This window comes from Quercus robur, chromosome 1 (assembly GCF_932294415.1).
Source record: "Quercus robur chromosome 1, dhQueRobu3.1, whole genome shotgun sequence".
NCBI lineage: Eukaryota > Viridiplantae > Streptophyta > Magnoliopsida > Fagales > Fagaceae > Quercus > Quercus robur.
The window spans coordinates 40,105,168-40,128,702 of NC_065534.1; the positions used below are offsets into that span (position 1 = coordinate 40,105,168).

A 23,535-nucleotide genomic window follows, 5' to 3' on the forward strand; every position below is an offset into this window, starting at 1 on the left:
TGAATATTAGGGGCTACAAGCTTGGACAATTATAAACTTTTTTTTTGGGCTGAATGGGCAATTATAGGCTTTGCTCCATGAATTATATTGGATCCACTTTAAAGCTTTATTTGCCTTGGTAGTCGGCCAATTTTCTTTCCAGATTGTCAGGTGAATGTGGTGTGTTTTGGCCCATGTTATTCAGCTGTACAACAAATTGTCTTTAACATTTAGCACCCTGAGCACAAGTGGTCTGTAATTGACTACATGTGCAAGTGTAGTTGAGGTTGCTTATCCATTTTGTTTTTCTAGGAAAGTCGCGGGCGTAGGTAAAATGAGTCATACCGCCCATTTTACACTTAGAAAGCTAGTGTTTCAATGGTTCATACAGTGGGCAACAAGGGTAGAAGCCCCCAAGTTAAGGATGAGGTTTGGAGGTCGCTATTGAATGTGGTGACAAGGCGTTGAAGCCAATCTTTGAGGCTTGAGCAAACTTAATAAAGATGGATGCAATGCCCACTTTGTATTCCTTTCTGCATTGGCTGAATCTTGGTATGATTAAATTGGGTTCTTTTGTGCAAAGTCCATAGACGAAGTCTCACTGACTTCATACTTGCTGTAATGATAATGAAAATAGCTGGTTAAGACAACAATGGAGTTAATATTAGCATTAGGAAATCAGGAGGTGCTGCTGAATGTGCGTGCTACATTGAAGTTTTTTTGAGGAACAAGTTGTTGATAACTTTGCAAAGGTAATAAGGACTCCTTCAATAACTTTCCCTCCTTTAGTTCTAGTCATTGTGCATCAAGATGTGATGTTTTCATAGGTAGAGTGCAAAGTATTTAAGTGCTGTGAGAGCTAATTTGGGTCGTCCTTGATCTATTAAATGAGAAAAAGGTCACTAGAGTAGAGAAATGTGCTAAAAGATTCGATGCAATTTGGTGTTGCTATGAGTCAATTTTAGACCAACTTCTTTGCATTGCTCTCATCTACTTCCCAAAATTGGAAAATGCCATTGAAAACATAGATGAGACAATTGTTGAATTGGGAAAAAATCTTAGTCACTCAATCACATGTGAGGCTACCATGATTAAGGTGTCACCACTTCTCATCACGTTCTTTAGTGACTAGATTAAAGAGTGTTGAGATCAACCCATACCCCCAACAAAGGCTCTTATTTACATAAATGTATCGAGGACAATGCCTTCTCCGCAAGCCTTGTCATTTGCCCAAAAAGATTGAGATATTTTCTACCTAGTCATATTATCTCTTGATTAAGTAACAACTCCATACGTAAAACCTTCAATTTTGGAGGTAAAATATTGTTAGTTGAGCATCCATTTTGAGGAATCACATTTGACCTCCGCCTTTGGGTCATGGTTCTCACACTCGCCTATCTAGTCATAAATGTACCAACTAATTAATAAGAGATAGAACCTTTAATTTGAAAGTTTGAAATTGATCACATGCTTGGATGAAAGAAATAAATTTTATCACACATGCCTGGGTAGTTTGAATCCCTATGATTAATTCATTCCTTAAGTATGATTGATTTAATCACATGTCTAGTTAGTCTAGATTTTCAAAGTCTTAACATTGGTGTTTGGATTATTTAAACATTTGCAATTAACATGCTCCTTAGCTTTAGGGTTCTTCTCTTTCATTGTCAACACATAATAAATAGGGTATTAGCATTCAAATTGTGTGTCTAAGGTAACTTCTCTAGTAAATATTTCTTAAGAATAATCCAACAATATTAGTGTAGACTAGTTGTATGATTAAGTGGTCATGGGTGCCCAACACCTTTCCAAGAATGTACCCTAACTCCAAACTCAGCCCTAATTAATGGTCCTTTGTATATGAGTTTTATAGTGGTTCTCAATCCATTAAAAATAGAGTGATGACTCATTTTATTTTCCCTAATCCACGAGGCTTGTAGTGTATTATCAGTCCATCTGCATGATGGGCCTACACCATGCAACCATCAATATGGTCCATTATTGGAAAACCCAATTGAAACTAATGGGCCCGAGTTGGGGTGCTCATAGTAGGGTTTTTTGGTTTGAAATTTGATAAACATGACTCATCTCCATACCTCCATCTCCTTCTTCGGTAACCATCGCTCTATATCATTGTATCCCTTCAACAGATATTTTGAGATATTCACCAAATCTTAAGATCTTTGTTAAAACGTCAAGGCATTCACTAAATACAATGCCCTCTACCTCAAAATCCCTTTGACGATGAACATTTATCCTTATGACTATTGACTAGTGGGTTCAATAGAATGTATTGGAGATTTATGCTCTCTAGATTGGTTGACAATCCTTGTGTTGATAGTTGGCAACTCTTCCAACAGTTTTCTAAAAAAGAGTGCTTAAAAAAAAGAAAAAAGAAAAAACAAAGAAAGAGAAATGCAATTTCCACAATATTTTCATAACAAATCTTAAATGACAGATTGTTACAGGTTATTACTGGTGAACAAGAAAATAATTTCAATGATAAATTCAAATTAAAAATCCATAATAACTTGTTACTTAAAATTTGTTGTGAAAGTATTATAATAATATTACTTCTTAAAAAAAAAAAAATACAATAGCGAGTGGAGGTGTTAGAGCATTCTCATCAAATGTGTTAAAAATGCTAAATGCTATTTTTTAGCATTTTTAACACCTCAAATCATAAACACATACCTATAATAAAGATGTTAAATGCCAAATATTTTAGCATTTAGTTACAATGAGCTGTTTTTTATAACAACTCACTGTAGCTAGATTAAAAAAAAAATACCACCAACTCTCCTTTTTTTCACTTCACTCTACTCTTTCCTCTCTCACTTCTCTCTTCTCTCTTCTTTCTCCCAATGGTTGTGGTCCAGCAATGGTTGTCTGTCGTGGGCTATAGTCCGATGGTCATGGGTCGTGGGTCCGATAGTTGTGCTTTTGATTTTGGGTTGTGGGTCGTGGTCTGATGGTCCAATGGTCATGGTGCAGTTCTTGGGTCGTGGGTTGTGGTTTTGATTGTGGTCGTGGTCATGGGTTGCAATTCCTAGGTCGCATTTCCTAGTTGTGTTCCTGGATTGTGCAGGTGAATCTGGCTGGTGGCGGCGATGATAGGTGGATGTGGTGGTTGTGGTATGGGTGGATGTGGATGTGGTGGGTGTAGTGGGTGGATGTGGAGGCTTTTTTTTTTTTTTGGTTAGTTGTGGCATGGGTGGTAGGTTTGTGGTGGTTGTGGTATGGGTGGTGGGTTTTGTGGTGACTGTTGGTATTGTGGTGGCTAGTGGTGCTGAGAATAGTTAGGTTAAGGAGAAAGAGAGAGATAGAGGAGAGAAAGAAAGGGAAAAAGAAGAAGAAGAATAAAAAATGAATAAAAAATAATAAAGAAAGAATATTTAAATGAAGTGTAAAAAAAAAAAATAATAAAAGTTTTGATATGAGCATCCACAACCAAAAATGCCATCCCATCTTATTTTACCATCTCAAAAAGCTACTTTATCAATTATACCATACTATTTTACAATACATCCAACAACTCATATTTTATTTTTTCATATTGCATATTAAAATAATATAAATTACACAATAAAATAATATAAAAATTTTCTCTCTCTCTTCTCTCTATTTTCCCCCTCTCATCCACCCACCACCAACCCAAACCCAGTACAACCACCCACCAAAACACGCTTGCAACTTGAAAAAAGCTTGAAATTTTTTTTTTTTTTCCTCTTCACTGCCAATTTAGCCATACTCACAAAGAAAGAAAGAGCAGAGATAAAATTTAGCCACCATCCATATCAAATCCATACCCAATTCAGCCATACCCACCTCTTCCTTTAGCCATCAGTCAAAAAAACACACACACACACACACACACACACACGTACAGAACCCAGTTCGCAACCCACTTCGGCGGCGCTTTTTGACACCAGACTCTCTACTTCGGCAACGCAACCCAAATCGCAACCCACTCTTAACTCAAATCGCAACCCACTTCTGCGGTGCTTTTTGACTCAAATTGAGTTGGAGCTCTTCAACATTTGCTACGAAATCCTCAAGCTCCTTGACACCAAACTCAACTCCTCTACCGCTATTGACAACTCTAAGGTCTTCTACCTCAAGCACCAGCACAAAGAAAGAGACGACGAGAGAAGTCAGAGAGAGAGAGGGAGACGAAATACTGAGAGATGCTGAGAAAGAAATTCTGACATAGAGGAGAGAGAAAAAAATAAAAGGATTAAAATATACCATTTTGTTTTGGCATAGCGCTACAATACCATCGCACATTTAAGATGGTATTGTAGCACTATGCCAAAAAAATTTGGCATTTTCCAGTTTTGGCCTTTCAATTGCTGAGCATGTTTTGGACCTGAATGCCAAATGTACCTTACATATGGCATTTGGCAGGCCCACTGGTGATGCTCTAAGATATATTGTAAAGTGATTTTTTTTTTTTTTTTTTTAGGAAAGCACACACATAATATTAATCAAATAGCAATAGAGTTTACATCATGAAGAATTCCCAATTCTAAGAAACTAGGACAACTCTCCATCCACATACACTGATGAACTATGCCCTTGGCATACTTTGCTAGCAAATGTGCTGGGATATTTGCAAAACATTTCACACGAGAAAAAAACACATTATTGAACTCCCAGACAGCTGATCTAATACCCATAATCACCGCATCAATTGAGGCCAGAACTGAGGAGGAAGATTGATTCAACGCCCTAGAGACAATTAACGCATCACCCTCGATTGTTAAGTCTGAAACACCCAACCGCCTTGCGAACTGCAATCCCACTTCAACAGCCTTCGATTCCGCTTCAAGAGGCCCTAATGGTGCTTGAATTTTCCTGCACATTGCAGCTACAAAACGACCATTCCAATCCCGTGCTATGATTCCAACTCCAACAGTGTGTAGTTCTGCATACACAGCAGCATTAACATTGAACTTGAGACACGGAGCAGTTGGTGGAATCCATGTTTGAACATGCTGGACAGACATTTGAGGTATCGGTAAGAGATCAATAGCAGCCCGATATTCATCCAAGTATTGCATTGCCCACCGAACCAGCGTTCTTCCATCTTTTCGCATTCTGCCATGTCGACCTTCATTTTTGTTACTCCACATCGCCCACACACAAGTCATTAACAGTTCAATATTTTCCGGTGAACTCTTTTCATCCATCATTAAACACCATGACATCTCCTTAAAAGAGAAAAACTGATCCATCACGTTAGTAAACACCAGTTTCATTGAAGACCAAAGTTCTTTAGCTCGGGTACATTTCCAGAAAAAATGAATTGCATCCTCTGCCTCCGTGTTGCATCCATCACATGTATGAACATGCAAAACATTTCTTTTAACAAGGTTAGTTTTCACCAGTAAGATGTCTTGACAAGCCCTCCAAGCGAAGTGCCTTATTTATGAGGCACATTGATCCGCCATATGTGTTTCCAAAAGCTTTTTTCTTGGCTGTCATCAGAGCTTGAACTTGAGGAAGTAGCTAGGGACATTCGAGACGCAACCCAGTAGGCATTTTTTTACAGAAAAAGCTCCATTATTACTCCAAGCCCAAATCAGTTTGTCTTCTGGCAGATTAAAGCTTATGGGGATTGCCTTTATAACCTCTGCATCATGCGGCAAAAACAGAGCATCAATAGCCTCCACTTTCCATGAAGCTTCTTCCTTATTTATCAGCTCTCCAACCTTCATATCTTGTGGCATAAACAACCTAGGGGATGAAACAGTGAAAGTTGAAGGCTTGGGCAGCCATCTATCACCCCAAATCCGAATTTTCTCGTCATTACCAAGTCTCCACCTTGAACCATATTTAACAAGAGGTTGAGCAAACATAATACTCCGCCAAGTAAATGAAGGATTATTACCCAAAACAGCCTGTGAGAAGTCACTTGTGAGAAAATATTTGGCCTTCAAAAGCTTGTACACCAATGAATCATGACCTTGTTGAAGTCTTCACCCTTGCTTTGCCAATAAAGACAAATTGAACTCCTTAAGTTTTTTAAAACCCATCCCACCACAACTCTTTGGAGCACACAATTTTTCCTAACTCATCCAAGCTATCTTCCTTTCATCATCTCTTTGCCCCCACCAAAAATTACGAATCATACTAGTCAAATCCTCACATAGAGAGTCAGGCAATTTGAAAACACTCATAGTATAGGTCGGAATCGCTTGTGCCACAGCTTTGATCAACACTTCTTTCCCCGCCTTAGATAATAACTTCTCTTTCCAACTAGCAAGCTTTTTCCTTAATTTGTCCTTAATAGTAATGAAAGTGTTCTTTTTATTCCTTCCCACCAATGATGGCAAACCAAGATATTTTTCATGGTGCTTAATCACTTGGGCCCCAACCTCTCTTTGATGACTTCTTGAATATCAACAAGAGTATTATGACTAAAAAACAGAGAAGTTTTAGCATGATTTAACTGCTGCCCCAAAGCACATTCATAAACCCTCAACACCCATTGAAGGGCATCACACTCCTCCAAGGAAGCTCTACAAAATATCAAACTATTATCGGCAAAGAAAAGATGGGATATTTTTGGACCCCTACGGCAAGCTGCAACTCCCCCCAACCTTCCATTTTCCACCTCTTTCTTAATAAGAGCAGAAAGTCCTTCCGCACATAACAAGAATAGATAAGGAGATAGTGGATCACCTTGCTTGATTCCCCTACTTAGAACAATATGCCCTTCAGGCTTGCCATTAATCTTCACAGAATAAGAAACAGTAGTGACACACTTCATAATTAAAGCACACCATTTATCATCAAACCCCAATTTTTTGCATAATTTTCTCCAACTATATCCACTCTACCCTATCATATGCCTTGCTCATATCAAGCTTTAGAGCCAAATCACCCACTCTTCCATTCTTCTTTTGACTAATATGATGCATCATCTCATATGCTTCAAGAACATTATTAGTGATTAACCTTCCATGCACAAAAGCACTTTGGGTATCACTAATAATAGAAGGAAGAACTTTTTTCAACCTATTAGTAATAGCTTTTGATGCAATTTTATAAACCACATTACAAAGACTAATGGGTCTATAATCAGTCACAGTTTTTGGCTCTTTACATTTAGGAATAAGGACAATATATGTATAATTGAAATTCGGTGGAACAATACCTGAATTGAGGAAGGCCAAGACGGTTGAAGTAACCACACCACCAATCTTGGACCAAAAGTGTTGATAAAACAGTGGAGGCATACCATCCGGTCCAAGGGACTTCAATGGATACATTTGCTTTATGGCATTTTTCACTTCACCTTTTGTAAACTCCCTTACTAGCATTTGATTCATCCTAGGGGTGACTTTTATGTTGAACTGCATCTAGAATTTCTTCAAACTCCGTAGGATCACTACTAGTGAAAAGCCTCTCATAGTACTGCAACATCAACTCCTCTACATGCTCATCTCCCTCCAACCACCTACCATCCTCATCCAATAAACCCTCAATGAAATTCTTTTTGTACCTTGTTGAAGCTTTCTCATGGAAAAACCTGGTATTCCTATCCCCAGATTGCATCCAGCTAATTCTTGATCTTTGCCTCCACATGTCATCTTCCTTATCCATCCAACAGTTCAACCAAATTCTAGTGTTCTTCAAAGCTCTAATCACATCTGGTGTTGAAGGTTGCAACTCTAACCATTCTAGTTTTTTCTGTAAGTCAGCCACTATTTTCCCTACATTTCCAAATTCTGTGCCATTCCATACCTTAAGTCTAGCACGGCAACTCTCCAAGCATCTATTAAGAACATCACCTGATCCTCCATACAAGCCTTCATCCCAAGCTTCCTCTACAATGGCCTCACACCTTGGGTCCTTTAACCACATTGATTCAAATCTGAAAACCCTACCCATCTTCTTTTTTCTAGGTTTTACAGACGACTGAAGAATAAGAGGGGAATGGTTTGAAGCCGAAGATGAAAGATGAGTAAGCTTAGCGATTGGAAACAAATGAAACCACTCCACCGTAGCCAAAGCTCTATCCAACCTTTCCCTAATTTGGGATCCATCCTCTTTTAAATTCAACCAAGTAAACAAAGGCCCCGTGAATCGAACTTCCTTAAGACCACAACAGTTAATAGTGTCAACAAAATATTTCATTTATTGTCTTGTTCTATTACTTCCACCCTCCTTTTCATGCATGCTAGTAATTTCATTAAAATCCCCAATTGCTAGCCACGGCAAAGAGGATGTCCCATGTAAATGTTTAAGTTTTTGCCATGATTCCCATCTCTTAGAAGTATTCGGTTCACCATAAAAACCAGTAAGGTGCCACCAACCAATACCATCCCCCCCGTTTACCCAAGCATCAATATGTGAATGAGAATAAGTTTGAATATCAAGCCTAATATCTTTTTTCCAAAATAAAGCTAAACCACCACTACTTCCCCTCCTAGGTACAATAAAACCATTTTTATATTTACACAAATCACAAACTTTTATCATCCACTCCAAACCAAATTTTGTTTCCATTAGAAAGAAAATATTGGGATCTTGTTTATTGATTACCTTGACCAAGGCACGAACTCTCCGACGGTTCTCAAACTCTCGACAGTTCCAGCTCAAGAGATTCATAATGTCCGGCGGGGTTGCATAGCAACCTCCGCCGTTGTAATTTGATTCACCCCAGAAAGAACATGTAAACCTTCAATAATACTCACCTTGGATTTCTTATTTGTCAAATCTGCCTTCTCTGTTCCACGCAGCATCTCCTTGCTACTCCTCTTCGGCCCAAGTACTTTATTAATAGGCACCTCCAAATCAGACCGTGGCTTCATAACAGCCCTCTTCCAAGTCCTTTTCTTGAGCCCATTCTCTCCAGCAGTACTTGAATTACAATCCTTTGATGTGGCCTTGTTAGTTGCTCCTTCATTTTATCCACACGACTTTGGGCCTTGAATAGTAAGCAGCCCACCCATATTTTTATCTACTCTTCTCTTGGGCCCGCCTTTAACCGGGTTGCTATCTTCTTGTACACATCCCTTGCCAGCGTTAACGCCACTAACATTCTCCTGAAGACACGAAGCAGTGCACGGGTCAATTGATTTTCCTGATGAAACACGTTTGCAAGCAAGTGAGTCATCATCCATCACTTCAATATCCACCAAGCCCGAGTAAACGTCAGTGTTATTCTTCAACTGCTCAACACGCTTCAACTGATCAACACGGATAGAGTGATGTTACGTGTTATAAAACTAGTTTTTTAGATGCTAAAATGCTAAAAATTTTAAAATAGTTGTTAAAAATAAAAAAAATAAAAAAAACAAAACAAAAACAAACAGTTTCATGGATTCTAACGCCCTTTGCATTTCCATTTTCCAGTCCCAAGTTCCAACCAACCCTTTTTAAAGTCCCGAACGATTAACCCAACACCCTCCACAGTCAAAGTCACAGTGCCACAGCCACACACTTCTCCGATCAAGACATTAGACATGTTACAATTGCACGCGCTTTCACTTGCCCACGCCCATCCGTCCCACGCGGCGGCGGCGTTAGTACTTCCCGCTTCACGTGTCAAGTCCACGTGGCTCCATCTCCGCCGTCCATTCCCCATGACCACCCTATCACCGGTCTTGCCGCCGCGTCTCCGATCAGTCCCAGTCGTGAGAAGCTGCAGCAACGCACTCGCATTTTTGGACCTCAAAGGTGGCAAAGGGTACTTCAAATTACTCTCTTTAATGGGTTGCTTTAATCTGAGCATTGTTGTTGTGACATTTGTTACAGACTTCCAATTACAAGTCTTATTAGTTTGTTAAATTCATGAACCAATTTCGTTCAGTTTCTTTGTCTTTGAAATTTGTCGGTGGTTTACTTTGTTGTGGGAAAACAATGATTTTGGACGATGCCCTTTTCCTTTTATGTGCCACCTAATTATAGTTTTTTTTTTTTTGGTTATTGTCTATATTTGGGTTTTGAATGATTAGTAAGAATTCGTTAAAAAAAAAAAAAAAAAAAAAAAAAAAACCTTTGTTTCGCAGAATGAGTGGGTTCTTTGAAGTTGAGCTCAAAGTTCGTGATTACGAGTTGGATCAATTTGGAGTAGTTAACAATGCTGTCTTTGCAAGTTACTGCCAACACGGTGAGAATATTTGTGTATGGATTCATGTTAAATGTATGCAATTTTCGGCTGCTTGTTTGACTTGGTTGCAGAAACTTTTTTGTGTGGAAATTTTCTTTTAAATTATAATGTTTGATAGTAGTTTATGTGCACGATGTGCAGTTTTTTATTTTTATGATAGTGTATTTAGGTATTTATAAAAGAGTGAAGTTAATTTGGAATGTTGAATGAGTGTATCATATAGCAGTTCTTATGTGATTTTAAGAAAATGATGAGATTGCTAAAAAACTGAAAATGAATATGAATACATAACACTGTTAGTAAATTACTACCAGGCTGTTATAATCTTTGATCTATTGTAATACTTGAATAATTGTTGTACTTCTATTTGGAGGCTAAAAAAATATAAGCGCAGCCCTTGAATCATTTGCGTTTAATGAAGGCAGCTCTGCTAAAAAGATTTGAAGTGTGCGTGTGAGAGAGAAAGAGAGAGAGACAGAGAGGATTTTTATCCTTTAGCTCAAACCTCTTCCAAATGGCACTTGAAATGAGCCCTACTACCTTTCATAGCATCTGAAAGGTCATAACATCTTTATGAATAAAAATCCAATGATTTGATCTGCAATATATTACTCAGGTCGACATGAACTTCTGGAAATGATTGGTGTCACTGCTGATACAGTTGCCCGCACTGGTGATGCATTAGCACTGTCAGAATTGTCACTCAAATTCCTTGCACCTCTAAGAGTATGTCCTTGATCCTTACAATTTTCTATGCTAAACCTGTATCTGTTTTTTACTTAATATTTATTAATTTCATAAGGCACAAAATAGATTGTTGTTACGCATATATTTTTATAACTTCTTGGTCTATCGCTAAATAATTGTTGGAGCCTAGTGCAGCCTTTGATCTTAAGTAATTAATACATTAGCTTAGGATGTTCTTGTAAAGAATGGCTTCTAGGTTCCTGTTGTTTCGTTGGAAAATATTTTAAGTTGAAAGCATTTTCAGGAAAACACTTGTTTTCCAATGTTTTGTTGTGTTCATGAAAATGCTTTGGAAAACATTTTCCAGTATTTGGCTTGTACAAAGAATCATAAATTTTCCTAATTTTTTTTTTTTTGATATATATTAAACAACGACTTTAATTCACCAATTTAAAATATTACTACAGAACTACAAAAACCAACTTACAAAATAAGAAGAATCAAATAATTAGAATTTGAAAAGTATTGACAAAGTACCTTAGTTAACAATTTTCTAAACAATTTCTAACTTATTCCTTTAATTAAGTAGTTAAGATTTGTTGTTTTAGAGGTGTAAGGAATTTTTGCGAAGGGCTTTGTAGCTCAATTGACATTTCTTGGTGTTTCCATCTGAGAATCTTAGGTTTCAATTCCCCCCTCCCCCAACAATTGAAATTATTAAAAAAAAAAGGTAGAAGAAATTCTTAGAGGTTGGAAAAGTAATTATAACTTGATATTGAAAGCTTTAATTAACCTTGCTGAATGTGGTACAATGTTATGTGCATACTTTTTTTAGAATATATTACAACTGTAGTTTGTGCAAAGTTGTAAAACTGATCAGTGCAATTTTTGTGCAATTAATGATTGCTAGGATAGGTTTTCATACTTTATGGTTAAAGCTCGTACCATATTAATATTGGTTATATCTGTTCTCATGGTGATTCCTGTGCATCTAGAGTGGAGAAAGATTTGTAGTAAAGGTTAGGATCTCTGGCTCCTCGGCTGCTCGCCTATACTTTGAGCACTTCATCTTCAAGCTGCCAAATCAAGAGGTTTGTTATTGTGGCCCTTAGGCACCAATTTTCATAAACCATCTGAAGGATATATCTTGATGTTTGGTGACTTTGATATGTGTTATTCAGCCTATTTTGGAGGCAAAGGGCACAGCAGTTTGGCTTGACAAGAACTATCGTCCTGTCCGTATTCCACAAGAGGTGAGATCTAAATGTGTTCAATTTATGCGCCATGAAGAATCTAGCTGATTCAACTGTAACAAGAACTCAGCGGAAAGGATTTTGTGGCTGAGGACCCATTGGTATATGTTAGTCATTTCCAGTTGTCCTTGTTTTCCCTTAGAAAGTTTCCAACTTGAAAAAGAAATAATCTTTCATATAAGATTCATCATACTTGTTCAATTCATCATGTTTATGTCTGATCTAAACAACTTTCTTATACAATTATTTGAAAAAGAGGGAGCCTTTGGAATTTTTCTGGTTTGTTCAACTCCTGTCTTCCTCAAGCAGCCTTGTCAAATGGAGAAAAAACTGGGTACTTGTGGAGTGTATACCAATCAATTGAACTGAGTTTGGAGCATAAATGTGTCTTTTAGATTGAATGGTGATAAAGTCAAGGCATGATACGTTACTAAGTGATTGTTGGCCCAGATTTGATGTCATGGTCCATTTTGTATGATGAAAAATGACTTAAGGTTAGGATAACCAGGGCAAGTTTGTTGCATTTTCTGTGCTATGATTGTTTGAAATGAAGTTGAGAAGTTGGATCGGTAGATCTAAGAAAGAGAGGGTGGAAGGGTGGAGAAGAAAAATTGGTGTAAGAAGGTGTAATTTTATTGCTGGTTTTTGTACACACTCTTGATTGCTCGCATATTTCTTAATTTAGTTGTAAACATGGAAGCATGAAAGAATACATTTCTTTTGAAGTGCTGGGACAACCAAATAACTTGTAATTGTTATGTTCCTCCAACATAGTACCATCAACAATTTAGATATAGTTTAGGAATCTGGGAACTTCTGCCGAAGGATACATAATATTCTTCTCAAACTTGTGTTTCTGCAGATTTTACAGTTTTCAATGGTAAAATCATTTATTGTTTGTATTAAATGTACTTGATTTTGAGTTAACTAGTGATCAGGCTTTTTTTTTTTTTTTTTTTCTTGGCCATGTGCATTAGACAAAATTTAGTTACAAAATTAGTTACAGCTTAAGGCTACAACCTTACTCAATATATTTTTTTTTTAAGTGAATTTTGAGAATTTCATCATTAGATTACATCTTTTTATATTCTCCATACTTGCAAAATTTTTAGAAAATTAAAGATCAATAGTTATGCCATCAATAAATTGTTTAAATTTTTAGTTTTAGTAGTTTAAAACTATGCATAAAATATAAGCTTATAGATCATATAGTATATAATATTCTATTTACACAATTTTTTTTTTTGGTAAACTCACACAAAATTTGACATGTGTATTAAGGATATAAAAAAACATGCAATTCAAGAATTAGATTTTTAAAATATATAGCAATGTTTATTTTATTGAGTAAGCCTAATATGTAGTAATTTCTATATATTAAGAGAATTCAGAAAGTTAATTATGCTTTTACACGATGTCAAAAATAACTCTAATCTAATTAGATAATCTTTATTTTTTAAAAATTAAAAAATAGGGTTAAAATTGTAATTCAACAAAATTCAAAAAAAAAAAATTACCAGAGACTTTTTTCCTAAAAATTAACATTTTTTATTTAAATATATTTCTCGCAACGTTTGCTACATTTTTTGCTAAAAAGTAACATACACTAAACCCCTAACAATTTACTTTATTTCAAATTTTAAATTTTAGTTTCTTAAAAATCTCTTTTTGTGTAACCTCACTAATAGATAAATTCAAAATGAAAAATTACATTAAATTCAAAATAAAAATAAATAAATAAAAGCTCATCGCACGCCTGTGACGAAGTTAGTGTGTTTTAAGAGTGTGGGCTTTTTTGCTTAATTTTCTACAGGTAACAAGCCTCTCATGGAGCCCAACCATATTACTTTTACAGATTGGGCCCCGCAATCAATGGATTCTTATTGACGATATAGGCTTTGTGACCCATGCACTTCCTTTCGCGTGTGTTGTATTGGGCCTCGAAACACTAGCTTTTGCCACATAATATGGGCTCATGTCTCAAAATTTTTACTCTCTACATGGGTTGTGCCCCACTACAATAGCCTTCGATTTCACAAAATGATCCATTGTGTCAAAAATGCCCAAGCCTAATAAGTCACTTGCAATTTACAAACAAGGAAAATTATTTGGACTAATTGGTCAACAAATTTGCAAAGCCCATCACATCTGTTGCATGTGCAAGTGCAAAGCCTTTTGTTGTACAAATAATACAATTGGGCATCAAAACATTGAAGCCCACACTTACATGTTGTGGGGGACTTGAGGATGAATTTTATTATATTACTAGTCGCTAACCCGTGCGATGCACGGGAAAGCTATTGATAACTTCCCTAATATGAAAAAAAAAATCAATATCATGGTATAAATTATATACCAAACTAATAAAACCTATCATTTACAAAGTAATAAAATCTATCAAATACAATGAAATATCGTGATAACCAAGAGCTTGAGATCATATTTAGAGATATCGTGATAACCAAAAGCTAAAGATCATATTTAGAAAATATATAACTGATTCAATACAATTAATTACACAAATATAATTAATTCAATACTCATTCAATTAAATATCTTTCATAAATTACATTAATCATTCTTGATGTCCAAGATGTATCTAAATTCTAACATTGCCAGTAAACAAAGATTCTAGACCTCAATGGGATTGAAAAGGAACCATAATGCCAATTTACACAATTGCTGAAATCATCACTTTCCACTATTGAGAGAGAGGTGCCTATTGTGTTGCATCTCTTAAGAAGAATCTACCTTGTACATTTTTTTTGATATGTAATCGACCCATAACAAAATAGATGTACCACATTCAAAGTATGCACATTTTGGAGAATAAAAGAAAAGGAAAATGAGAAAATGAACCCACCTAAAGTTTTTTGCTCTGCCTCTTGATGTTGACTTTTCCAGCATCATCCAGAATCAAATTTATGTACTCCTCAAAGCCCTGTAAGGAATAAAAATTAGCATTTGAACAAATTTACATGTATTCACTTAAAATCGTGAAAGATGCTAAAAATTAGGTTTATATCAACCTTTTAACCAAAATTCAACATTTTAATGATCTCACATAAATCAGCAATTTTGCCATTGTTAGTTGCAACATATATCTTTTTTATTTGTGACAAATATGGTGGAATTTTGACAATCAAATTTTACTCAAAAGCTAGGATTAGACAACCTCAATCCTACATTGCTCTAAGAAATCGGTAGAATCCTTACCCTAAAATCAAAAAGAACATGCCACAACCATAGATAAGAGGCAGAACAATAAAATTACTTGTTCACAAAGATTTCAAAGTTCTCAAGATGTAAATTTGACAATATCACCCCTAAACTTGCTTAACATACATAACATATAGCAAAAATACTCATCATAAATGTGATTAAAACACTCAAGCACTAAATTACAACCCTCTGCATATATATATAGAACTATCCTTAACATTTTATCTTCAAAACATTATAACAGGGAATGCTGCAAAAATTTGGAATGATTTACCTATATATAGCTTAACCATACTTGCTACTCCATATAATTCAAATCAAGACGTTTGATTTTTCCCCTCATCACTCAAACAGATGATCAACTAAAATTTTAAGAATAGCATTACATGCAAAACCCAGAAAAGCCCAACATTGAATAGTACAAAATCAATAATTAAAAGTCTCTAAAAAACATTACCACTATCATGCAATATTTTCTATGCAGTAAAAAATATACCGTATGTAAACAGAAGTTAAAGAGAGACAAAAGCATTAAGAGAACTGAATAAACAACCTTGTATCATTGAGGAACACCAAAATATCTTGCAATGAAAAGCAAGCATACCAAAACCACCACAATGGTGGAAGCTGTGACTTTTGTGTGTACCAGTAAACAACGGTGTCTTGCTATAAAGAGTTTAAACTGTCTGTTAGGAGGATATTCTTCTTAGTAATATCAGGCTCACTTACCAATCAACAGCTTTTGAGTGTGACTTTTTCCAAAAAATAAAAGAAGTGATATATAGGGGAAAAAATTTAGAACCCAAAATGGCATTGATTTGAATAGGGAAAAAAATTTCCCAAAATCAAAGCTAATCTACAAAAATCTGTAAAACCAAATCAAACACAAAGTCAATAATTTATTTAATGCATTTTTTTTTTTTAATTCAGTAATTAAAATAACAGCAAATGACTAACATCAAGATCCTTTTGAAAACCAATTCTAAATAGTTCAAGGCTTCCAAATTTTGAGACTTTCAAGTTTCTTCTAGATTAGATAACTCTTAAGTTGGGCTGATTATTCTCTTTTGGTTGTATTGCTTGGCAAATTTACTATTCAAACATTACAATGGTTCCAAATTAACCCTTCAATATTCTATCATCAACGTGGAATTCGGCCGGTAGCTTTGAAAAGAATTTGACTTGCAAAGGAAGCTTATAAAGGTCTTAATATCATCCAACAATATTCCCCAACTATCTTTCTTCACTTAGACGCCAATACCAATATTAATAGTTTAATACAAACTTGGAGTCTCCTTCCACAATTCTCGGGTTATAGTAATTCCTTTATTTGTTGGATTACCCAAAGAAGTGATCTAGTCGGCCTAGACTTTATTTGCTTTTTGCTCCAATCCCTCGTTCATCAAACACAATTCTCAGGTTATAGTGTTTTTAATTTTATTTGCTTCTTCCTTTCATGTAATACCTAAGCAGTAAAACAGACGTAATACCCTTTTGTCGAATGTTGATTGCAGATTTTCTAACCAAACCTAACATGTGCAAATCAAATGGCAGAGAACCAAAGTCTGATGAGTCTGATTTATGGATTCAACAACACATCAAACCATAACAAAACCAATTACAACAAAACTTAAATCTCACCATAAAACCATAACAGAAAAAACCAAAAAAAACCGAAAATTAAACATGCATAACAGAATGAACAACACATATTCATTACAGAGCAAACAAAAAATCAAAATTAAATTGTTGAAAAACCATAACAGAACAAAAGGGCCTAAAACAAAATTGGAACAGAAAATTAGTAATTCCGTAAGACCCAAAACTGTAAGCAACCTTTTTTGTAATTTACATAATCTATAAAATAGCTTGACTTGACTATGAAAAGAGAGAAACAAAAAATTATATGAAATCAACATGTTCTCCAGAACCAAATAGGATTACGAAAACGTACCAAGCTTTAGAGGCCAAGACTTGAGCCAACAAAGGCTACGAACAGAGAGAGCGAGACTGAGAGAAGAGGGATGCTCTGCGTTTACGCCAAAGAGAAAGGGATGAGGGGGCAGCGTGAAGAGAGGAGAAAACCTGCGTGCTGAGTTTGTGTTTGTGTCTATCCAGTTTTGTTTATTTTAAAGATAAGTATTGGGTTTTAACACAAAAAAAAAAAAAAAAAAAAAGTACCGGGTTTTGTTTTGGTGAGAAAAAATTGTTTTTATTTTTATTTTTTAAATATTATGCTGACGTGGAAAAATGTGGGAGCTTCAGAGGTTTTGGTTATATATATATATATATATATATATATATATAGATTATGGTCCCAAGTGGAACATGCAATTTAATTTTTGTTGTCTACTAAATTTTATTATGCAATTTTTGAAAATATAGATTTAAATTTGTTGTTCCAGGATTTGATACGTTTTAATGATTTTCTAGTCAAATAAGGGTTTTATGGTAAGATATTGAGTAGAATCTCTATTAAAATATTTTCATTTGTCAATTAAATTAATTAGTATAGAGCGTTTAAATTTTCCTTCAATGATATAAAGAAATAAAAACATCCGAATCCCATTTCGAAATGCCACGCTTGGAAGGAAAACCGTGCACGCCTCAGCACTTAAGACTTACTTACCAACTAACTACCGTAGATTACAGAAAAATGTTTGGTCTTAATACGAAAGGATCGCAAATAAACAAACAAACAACGCGTGAACTCACTCGTGGCTTGACTGTTAGTTGGTTAGTTAGTTGGTTAGGACTAATTAGGAGCAATAAATAAATTGAAACAAAATCCACTTATTCGGCTGTGTCCACCAGCAGTAAGTTAAAAGGACCCCTTGTTTTTAAAACTTTTTTACTTGCATTGCTACGAGAGAATTGGATCAACAGAAACACAGAGGATAGAGAGAGATGGGCAGTGAGAAGAAGCAGGTGATGGTAGCAATAGACGAGAGCGAGTGCAGCCGGTACGCGCTCCAGTGGACTCTTGACAATCTAAGCCAAACCATAGACGACAACTCACAACTTGTACTCTTTACTGTACAGCCCATTTCTGAATGCACTTATGCTTATGCTTCCTCTTTTGGTGCTGCCCGTATGTCTCTCTCTCTCTTTCTATATATTAATCAATTATTGCTTCTTCTTCTTCTTCTTCTTCTTCTTCCTACTGCTACTTGTAAAGGAAACACAATTGATCGAAGGCTACTTTTTTATGTGTGGCTGCTTTTTATGTTTTACTACAGCTCCGGAATTGATTAGGTCTATTCAAGAAAATCAGAATAAGATTGCATCGACTCTCTTAGAGAAAGCTAAGCAAATCTGCGCCAACAACGGGGTATATATAGTAATCATATATAATAATATTGCTTCTTATTTTTTTTTGTTTTTTTTTGGTCTACAATTTGCGTATTCCTTTCTTAATTTCTTTAAGCATCGGACAATTTTCCAGTTCAATTAATAATTAGACATCAATTTAGACAAAATATATTGTTGGTCCTAAATTTTAGTTCCTCAACAATTTCAAATCTGATCTTTTTCAATCTCTTAGATTATGTGACCAACTAAAAACTTCACATAAATTAGACTCGTCCTCGTCCGCAGAGCTAGGGGGCCCGGCCCACAAAAGAAACAATTAACAACTACAGTTTATCTTACAATTTTGCCCCTCTCCCCCAATTAAAATATGGCTTTTTTTTTTTTTTTTTTCAAAAAAATTCGTGTGAATTTTCTTTATTTATTTCTTGTTGATATACTAATCCTTTTCAAACATACTATACACTCAATACACAATTACCTCTTTTGTATGTCCCAATTCATTTTAAACGAACAAAAAAAAAAAAACCCATTTCTATTTTGTTAATGTCTTTTAAGGTTCAAAATCTATAAAATTTGAATAAGTATAAGACAAAGATGGAAAACAACAAAAATAGAGTTATAATCACATAGATACTAGGATCTCAAATTCTTTATGTAATAATTTATTCACCTTCATGAAAATTTGTATAGTAAGGAAAAAAAGTTATGCATAATTACATAATAATATAAATTTATATAAATTGTACTTATTATCTAACTATTAAAAATATTTTCATTTTAAGTGAAAATTTGACTATGAAAAAAAATAATAATTAGAAAATGGATCATTCATACAAAACATCCTTAATGGAGAAACAAAATATATATCATTTTATCAATTTTCTTACTCTAAAATATCACTTAGTATATACATGATTTTTGATATTTCATATTATATATGTTCAAGTGTGTGTTGGTACATGTGCTTATAGATTTCACCCATCCCCCACCAATCAAATCCTGACTCTATCGCTGGTTAGATACATTAGGAATTGCATTTTGGCATTGTTGAACTTTATTTTTCACTTTTCGATGTGACCACGTGCTGCATTCTGGAAAATAATGCGGCTGCTGGTTATAACAACAATCCTATTAACACAAACCATTATGATAATTCCTTCCTAACAACTTTGATAAACATGCCCCATGGGTCTTGTTGGTCATTTTAGCTTAACTTTTTGATAACTATATTTGGAATTAATGTATAAATGTAGACATATTTAACCATATAATAAAATTTCTCAAGTTTATATATTTTTAGGTTGCATTACATATAATTTGATTTGTGTGATTTGTTATTGAAAGTAAACAAATTCTGGGGAAAAAAAAAAGATTGATTTTGGAGTGTTACAAAATTTAAATTTTAGATGTCAATCTCTTTTAGTGTTAGTGTATTGATAACAGCGTGAAAGTTCCTATTCTTGAGTAGGTCAAATCAAATGAACTTCTCATTGATAGACTTAACCAAAAATAACTTTATAAAAGTTCAAATCCACTATATGTTAAATATGGTAATATGCACTGTTCCTTGCTATAGATTGTTGCAGAAACGGTGACAGAAGTTGGGGATCCTAAAGTGGCAATATATGAAGCTGTGGAAAAGCTCAACATTCAATTACTTGTACTGGGCAGCCATGGCCGTGGAGCTATAAAAAGGTTAGTACCAAAGGTTACCATTTGTATATGCATTAGCTTATACCTATCTTCTTTAATTACTTTTAACTACAAAGTGTTCTTGCAGAACTACTGTGCATGCATGTGTGTCTGGGAATTGGTTTCATTCCGGTATTTCTTTTATTTTCAAATAAGAAAATTATGGTCAATTTATACTGAGAAGACATGGTGTATTGCACAAACAAAAAATGTCGATTAGAATTGTTATGTACAGTTTTCTGTTTTGATAGAACATGGAAAAAACTTTTCATTTGATAGATGGTATAAAAGGCAGGGGCAGTTTGGGTCCAATGTCCAGTGGCATTGGACCCGTTGTTAGACATGTGTCACCATCCAACCGGGTGCAGTGCACTGGACCTAATCTGGATCCATAAAAGGCTGAGGAAACTTAATTATGCCTTTGAAAAGGATAATTAAGTATTAGTTGTTGGTGTGGTACAAGTCAATTCCTTTCAGCTCAATTATACTTGAATCAGAAGTACTAAACATCGACAATACACCAATATATGCATTGTCTTTTGTCTGCTCAATTTACCAAAATGGTGGGAAAAGTTTTAAGATGCATGACAAGTTGTGACAAAAACTGTATAATAAGTTGTAATCTTAACATTGTTCATGCAATATTTAATGGAAAATGTTAATGTCATCGTAAGGTGTTTGTTAAGGATGATTTATTGTGGAATCTACTTAATAAAAAATTGGTATAAATTGATGAAATGACTTAAAATAATACTGAAGTGACAAGTGAAACTCAAAAAGTTGGCTTTATTGACTCTATACCCTATAAAATTGATCAAAAATCTAACTAAAAGTTAGCTTTATTAACATAAAGTTGTTTCTTAACGAGCACCTTGCGAGGTGTCCCGTTAACACTACCCATATATTATAGGATAACTACAACATAAAAAGTTGGACATAAGTTGGGAGTGTTTGGAAACTCTAGAATTAATAACTATTTATCAATCTTACGAAAAGGGAAAAACTATTTTTATATTTCACTATTGTTATAAAGTGTATAATGTAGTTCCAAAGTGGCAAAAATTAGACACATTTTTACCTATAATGTACACTTCATATCATACTATTCATGTATGTTTTAGGAAAAAACAACTTATATGTGATAAGTTGAGCTTGTTGGTGGTCTATAACTTACCCGAATTTTATTTGGATGACCTTTTTTTTTGCGTATGTTATTTCTTACATTGATTGCAGATCGTGATCCTAATGTTTGCTCATTTAATGTGGTAAAATGGCATGTGATATAGGATGTTCACGAAATGGTCTGTTTGGATACAACTTATTTTTACTGAAATTGAAAAACTGAAAACACTGTAACAAAATAATTTTTAAATGGGTGAATAGTGTTGTAAGACTCGTGAATAGTACGTGAACAGTGCCTTTTGTCTCCTGCACAGTGCTCACATGTGATGTTACTGTTCACATGCTGAAAAAAAAAAAAGGAGGGGGGGGGGGGGGTGAGAAAACACAAACGTGAATTTGGAAACGCGGATCCAAACCCACACTAATGTGTATGGCATAGAGTGAGTAAAATTGACATTATCTTATTGTGTTGGAAACCGTGTAATTTAAAGAAATTACTGCTGCAATCTGTATTGTGAATTTTTTTTTTTTTTGCTGAACCGTATGGTGATATTTGTGACCATAGGTTCAATTATGACTTTTTTTAATTTAAAAAATGAGCATTATCTAAATAATGCTATTCATAATACTTCATGTGCAAATTATTCAAACTTCCTGTATTGACAACGGTATTTATGGTTTGTTTTGACAATGTTATTGGTTATCTTTAACACAACTTTTGGCTATGTTTCATTAGTAATACAACATGTGCTAATTATTCATAACACACACATTATTTAAGAAAAATTCTCCAAAAACTCTTTCAAATTTCAATAACATGTTTCTTTATTCATGGTCAGTCTTTATTACTACTGTCACGTTATTTACAATTACAACAAATTTTACGATTTGTTTAGATGACAAATTATGATTAGTACAATACCGCTTTTACATGAGATCACTACTAATATCACTTTTATTACACAAATCACAATTTACCACCTCATTTCAGTTGTGAAAAAAAAAGGTTAAATTTGTCATGTCATTATACTTATTGTAATACTTTAGTAGCTAAGTCAGATTGTAAACTGGTTTTTATGGTTGCATTCATACTTGTGTACATTGTTCCTTGGTTGTGCTCTAGGAGAGAAAAATATTATTCCATATTGCAGTACTAATGCAAGTATATTGGGACAGGGCTTTTCTGGGAAGCGTGAGCAATTACTGTGTTCATAACGTCAAATGCCCTGTTCTGGTCGTGAGAAAGCCAGATTATTGAAGGGTGAGCGGTTACTATGATAGTTGTTCTTTTTTTTTTTTTTTTTTTTTTTGATAGTCAATCTCAATTATATTTCATTAATTTGAACACTGGTTCAATAAAAGTACATCTCTATGCACTTGGCATTGAATAATAGGTGGGATGCTCAACTTGTCACCAATGCTCTGTTGGATTATAGCTGGGGTATGGAAACTGTGCAGCTCACCTTATGTATAGTTGTTCTGAAGAGACGAATAAGAAAGATTTCTACCATTACCAACTTTAATGAGAATTTAAGCATTTGTGTATGGTTTGGTTAATGTGTGCCCTTAAGATATACATTAATTATTTATTTTGGGAAAGTTTTTATTGGGAATTGAAAAAACTGTCAAAACAGTTAATTAATTTTTCATCTTTCCATAAAAAACTTCCTAAAATAATTTACTAATATATGCTCTAAGGGCACACATTAGTAAATCCCTTTGTATATATCTCTGTTGATATGCTGTATTAATTGCTGTGTAGTATAATTGAGAATTCAAGCATGTGTATAAGTACATGACTTCAAAATTTAGTAAATGCAACCCGCTTGATTTAGCTTTTGCTATGTATCTGATATGGAATTCAGCAAGAAAAAAAAAAGGACCATATGATATATTTATTTGTATATATTTTTCTCAAAATGAAATTTGCGACATTGCTGTCTTTATGTCTATGGCTGTACTCGCTTCCTCATTTCCTTCATTAGTATTGTTTTGGGCCTTTTGGCTATTGCTCCTGCGCGCTGCATAACCTTAATTTCATTCATCACTTGATTATGTGGAACTGTTTCTTACTCTGTGGCAGGACAAAGTGGCTGTTGTTTTCATTCAATTCTGTCACGCACGTTTCATAAATATTATTATTAT

General features: G+C 34.6%; 2 protein-coding genes across 4 annotated transcripts; both read left to right on the forward strand.

Moving 5' to 3' along the window:
• The first annotated feature begins 9,242 nt into the window (after positions 1-9,242).
• Positions 9,243-12,767, forward strand: LOC126689820 (acyl-acyl carrier protein thioesterase TE3, chloroplastic-like). 2 transcript variants are annotated; one of them, XM_050384999.1, is made up of 5 exons: positions 9,246-9,679; positions 10,002-10,102; positions 10,719-10,828; positions 11,785-11,880; positions 11,971-12,767. In XM_050384999.1, exons 1-5 carry the CDS (start codon positions 9,456-9,458, stop codon positions 12,088-12,090), a joined length of 651 nt encoding a protein of 216 aa, XP_050240956.1. In that variant the 5' UTR covers positions 9,246-9,455; the 3' UTR covers positions 12,091-12,767. The 2 variants fall into 2 exon arrangements, with proteins under 2 accessions (XP_050240960.1, XP_050240956.1); XM_050385003.1 differs by lacking the exon at positions 10,002-10,102 and having other exon boundaries at positions 9,243-9,669.
• A 5,294-nt stretch (positions 12,768-18,061) lies between these two features.
• On the forward strand, positions 18,062-23,229 carry LOC126689831 (universal stress protein A-like protein). 2 transcript variants are annotated; one of them, XM_050385009.1, is made up of 5 exons: positions 18,066-18,355; positions 18,504-18,595; positions 20,153-20,271; positions 22,567-22,651; positions 22,785-23,229. In XM_050385009.1, exons 1-4 carry the CDS (start codon positions 18,172-18,174, stop codon positions 22,646-22,648), a joined length of 477 nt encoding a protein of 158 aa, XP_050240966.1. In that variant the 5' UTR covers positions 18,066-18,171; the 3' UTR covers positions 22,649-22,651; positions 22,785-23,229. The 2 variants fall into 2 exon arrangements, with proteins under 2 accessions (XP_050240971.1, XP_050240966.1); XM_050385014.1 differs by lacking the exons at positions 22,567-22,651; positions 22,785-23,229 and adding an exon at positions 20,357-21,764 and having other exon boundaries at positions 18,062-18,355.
• Positions 23,230-23,535: the final 306 nt, after the last annotated feature.

Bases quoted from the DNA above. Each gene is read 5' to 3' on its own strand.
- LOC126689820 (XM_050384999.1), top strand. From the start codon at position 9,456: ATGTTACAATTGCACGCGCTTTCACTTGCCCACGCCCATCCGTCCCAC. The intron at 9,680-10,001 runs GTACTTCAAATT...TTTGTTTCGCAG, and splicing joins GACCTCAAAGGTGGCAAAGG to AATGAGTGGGTTCTTTGAAG. The intron at 10,103-10,718 runs GTGAGAATATTT...TATATTACTCAG, and splicing joins TGCAAGTTACTGCCAACACG to GTCGACATGAACTTCTGGAA.
- LOC126689831 (XM_050385009.1), top strand. From the start codon at position 18,172: ATGGGCAGTGAGAAGAAGCAGGTGATGGTAGCAATAGACGAGAGCGAG. The intron at 18,596-20,152 runs GTATATATAGTA...TCCTTGCTATAG, and splicing joins AAATCTGCGCCAACAACGGG to ATTGTTGCAGAAACGGTGAC. The intron at 20,272-22,566 runs GTTAGTACCAAA...ATATTGGGACAG, and splicing joins GGCCGTGGAGCTATAAAAAG to GGCTTTTCTGGGAAGCGTGA.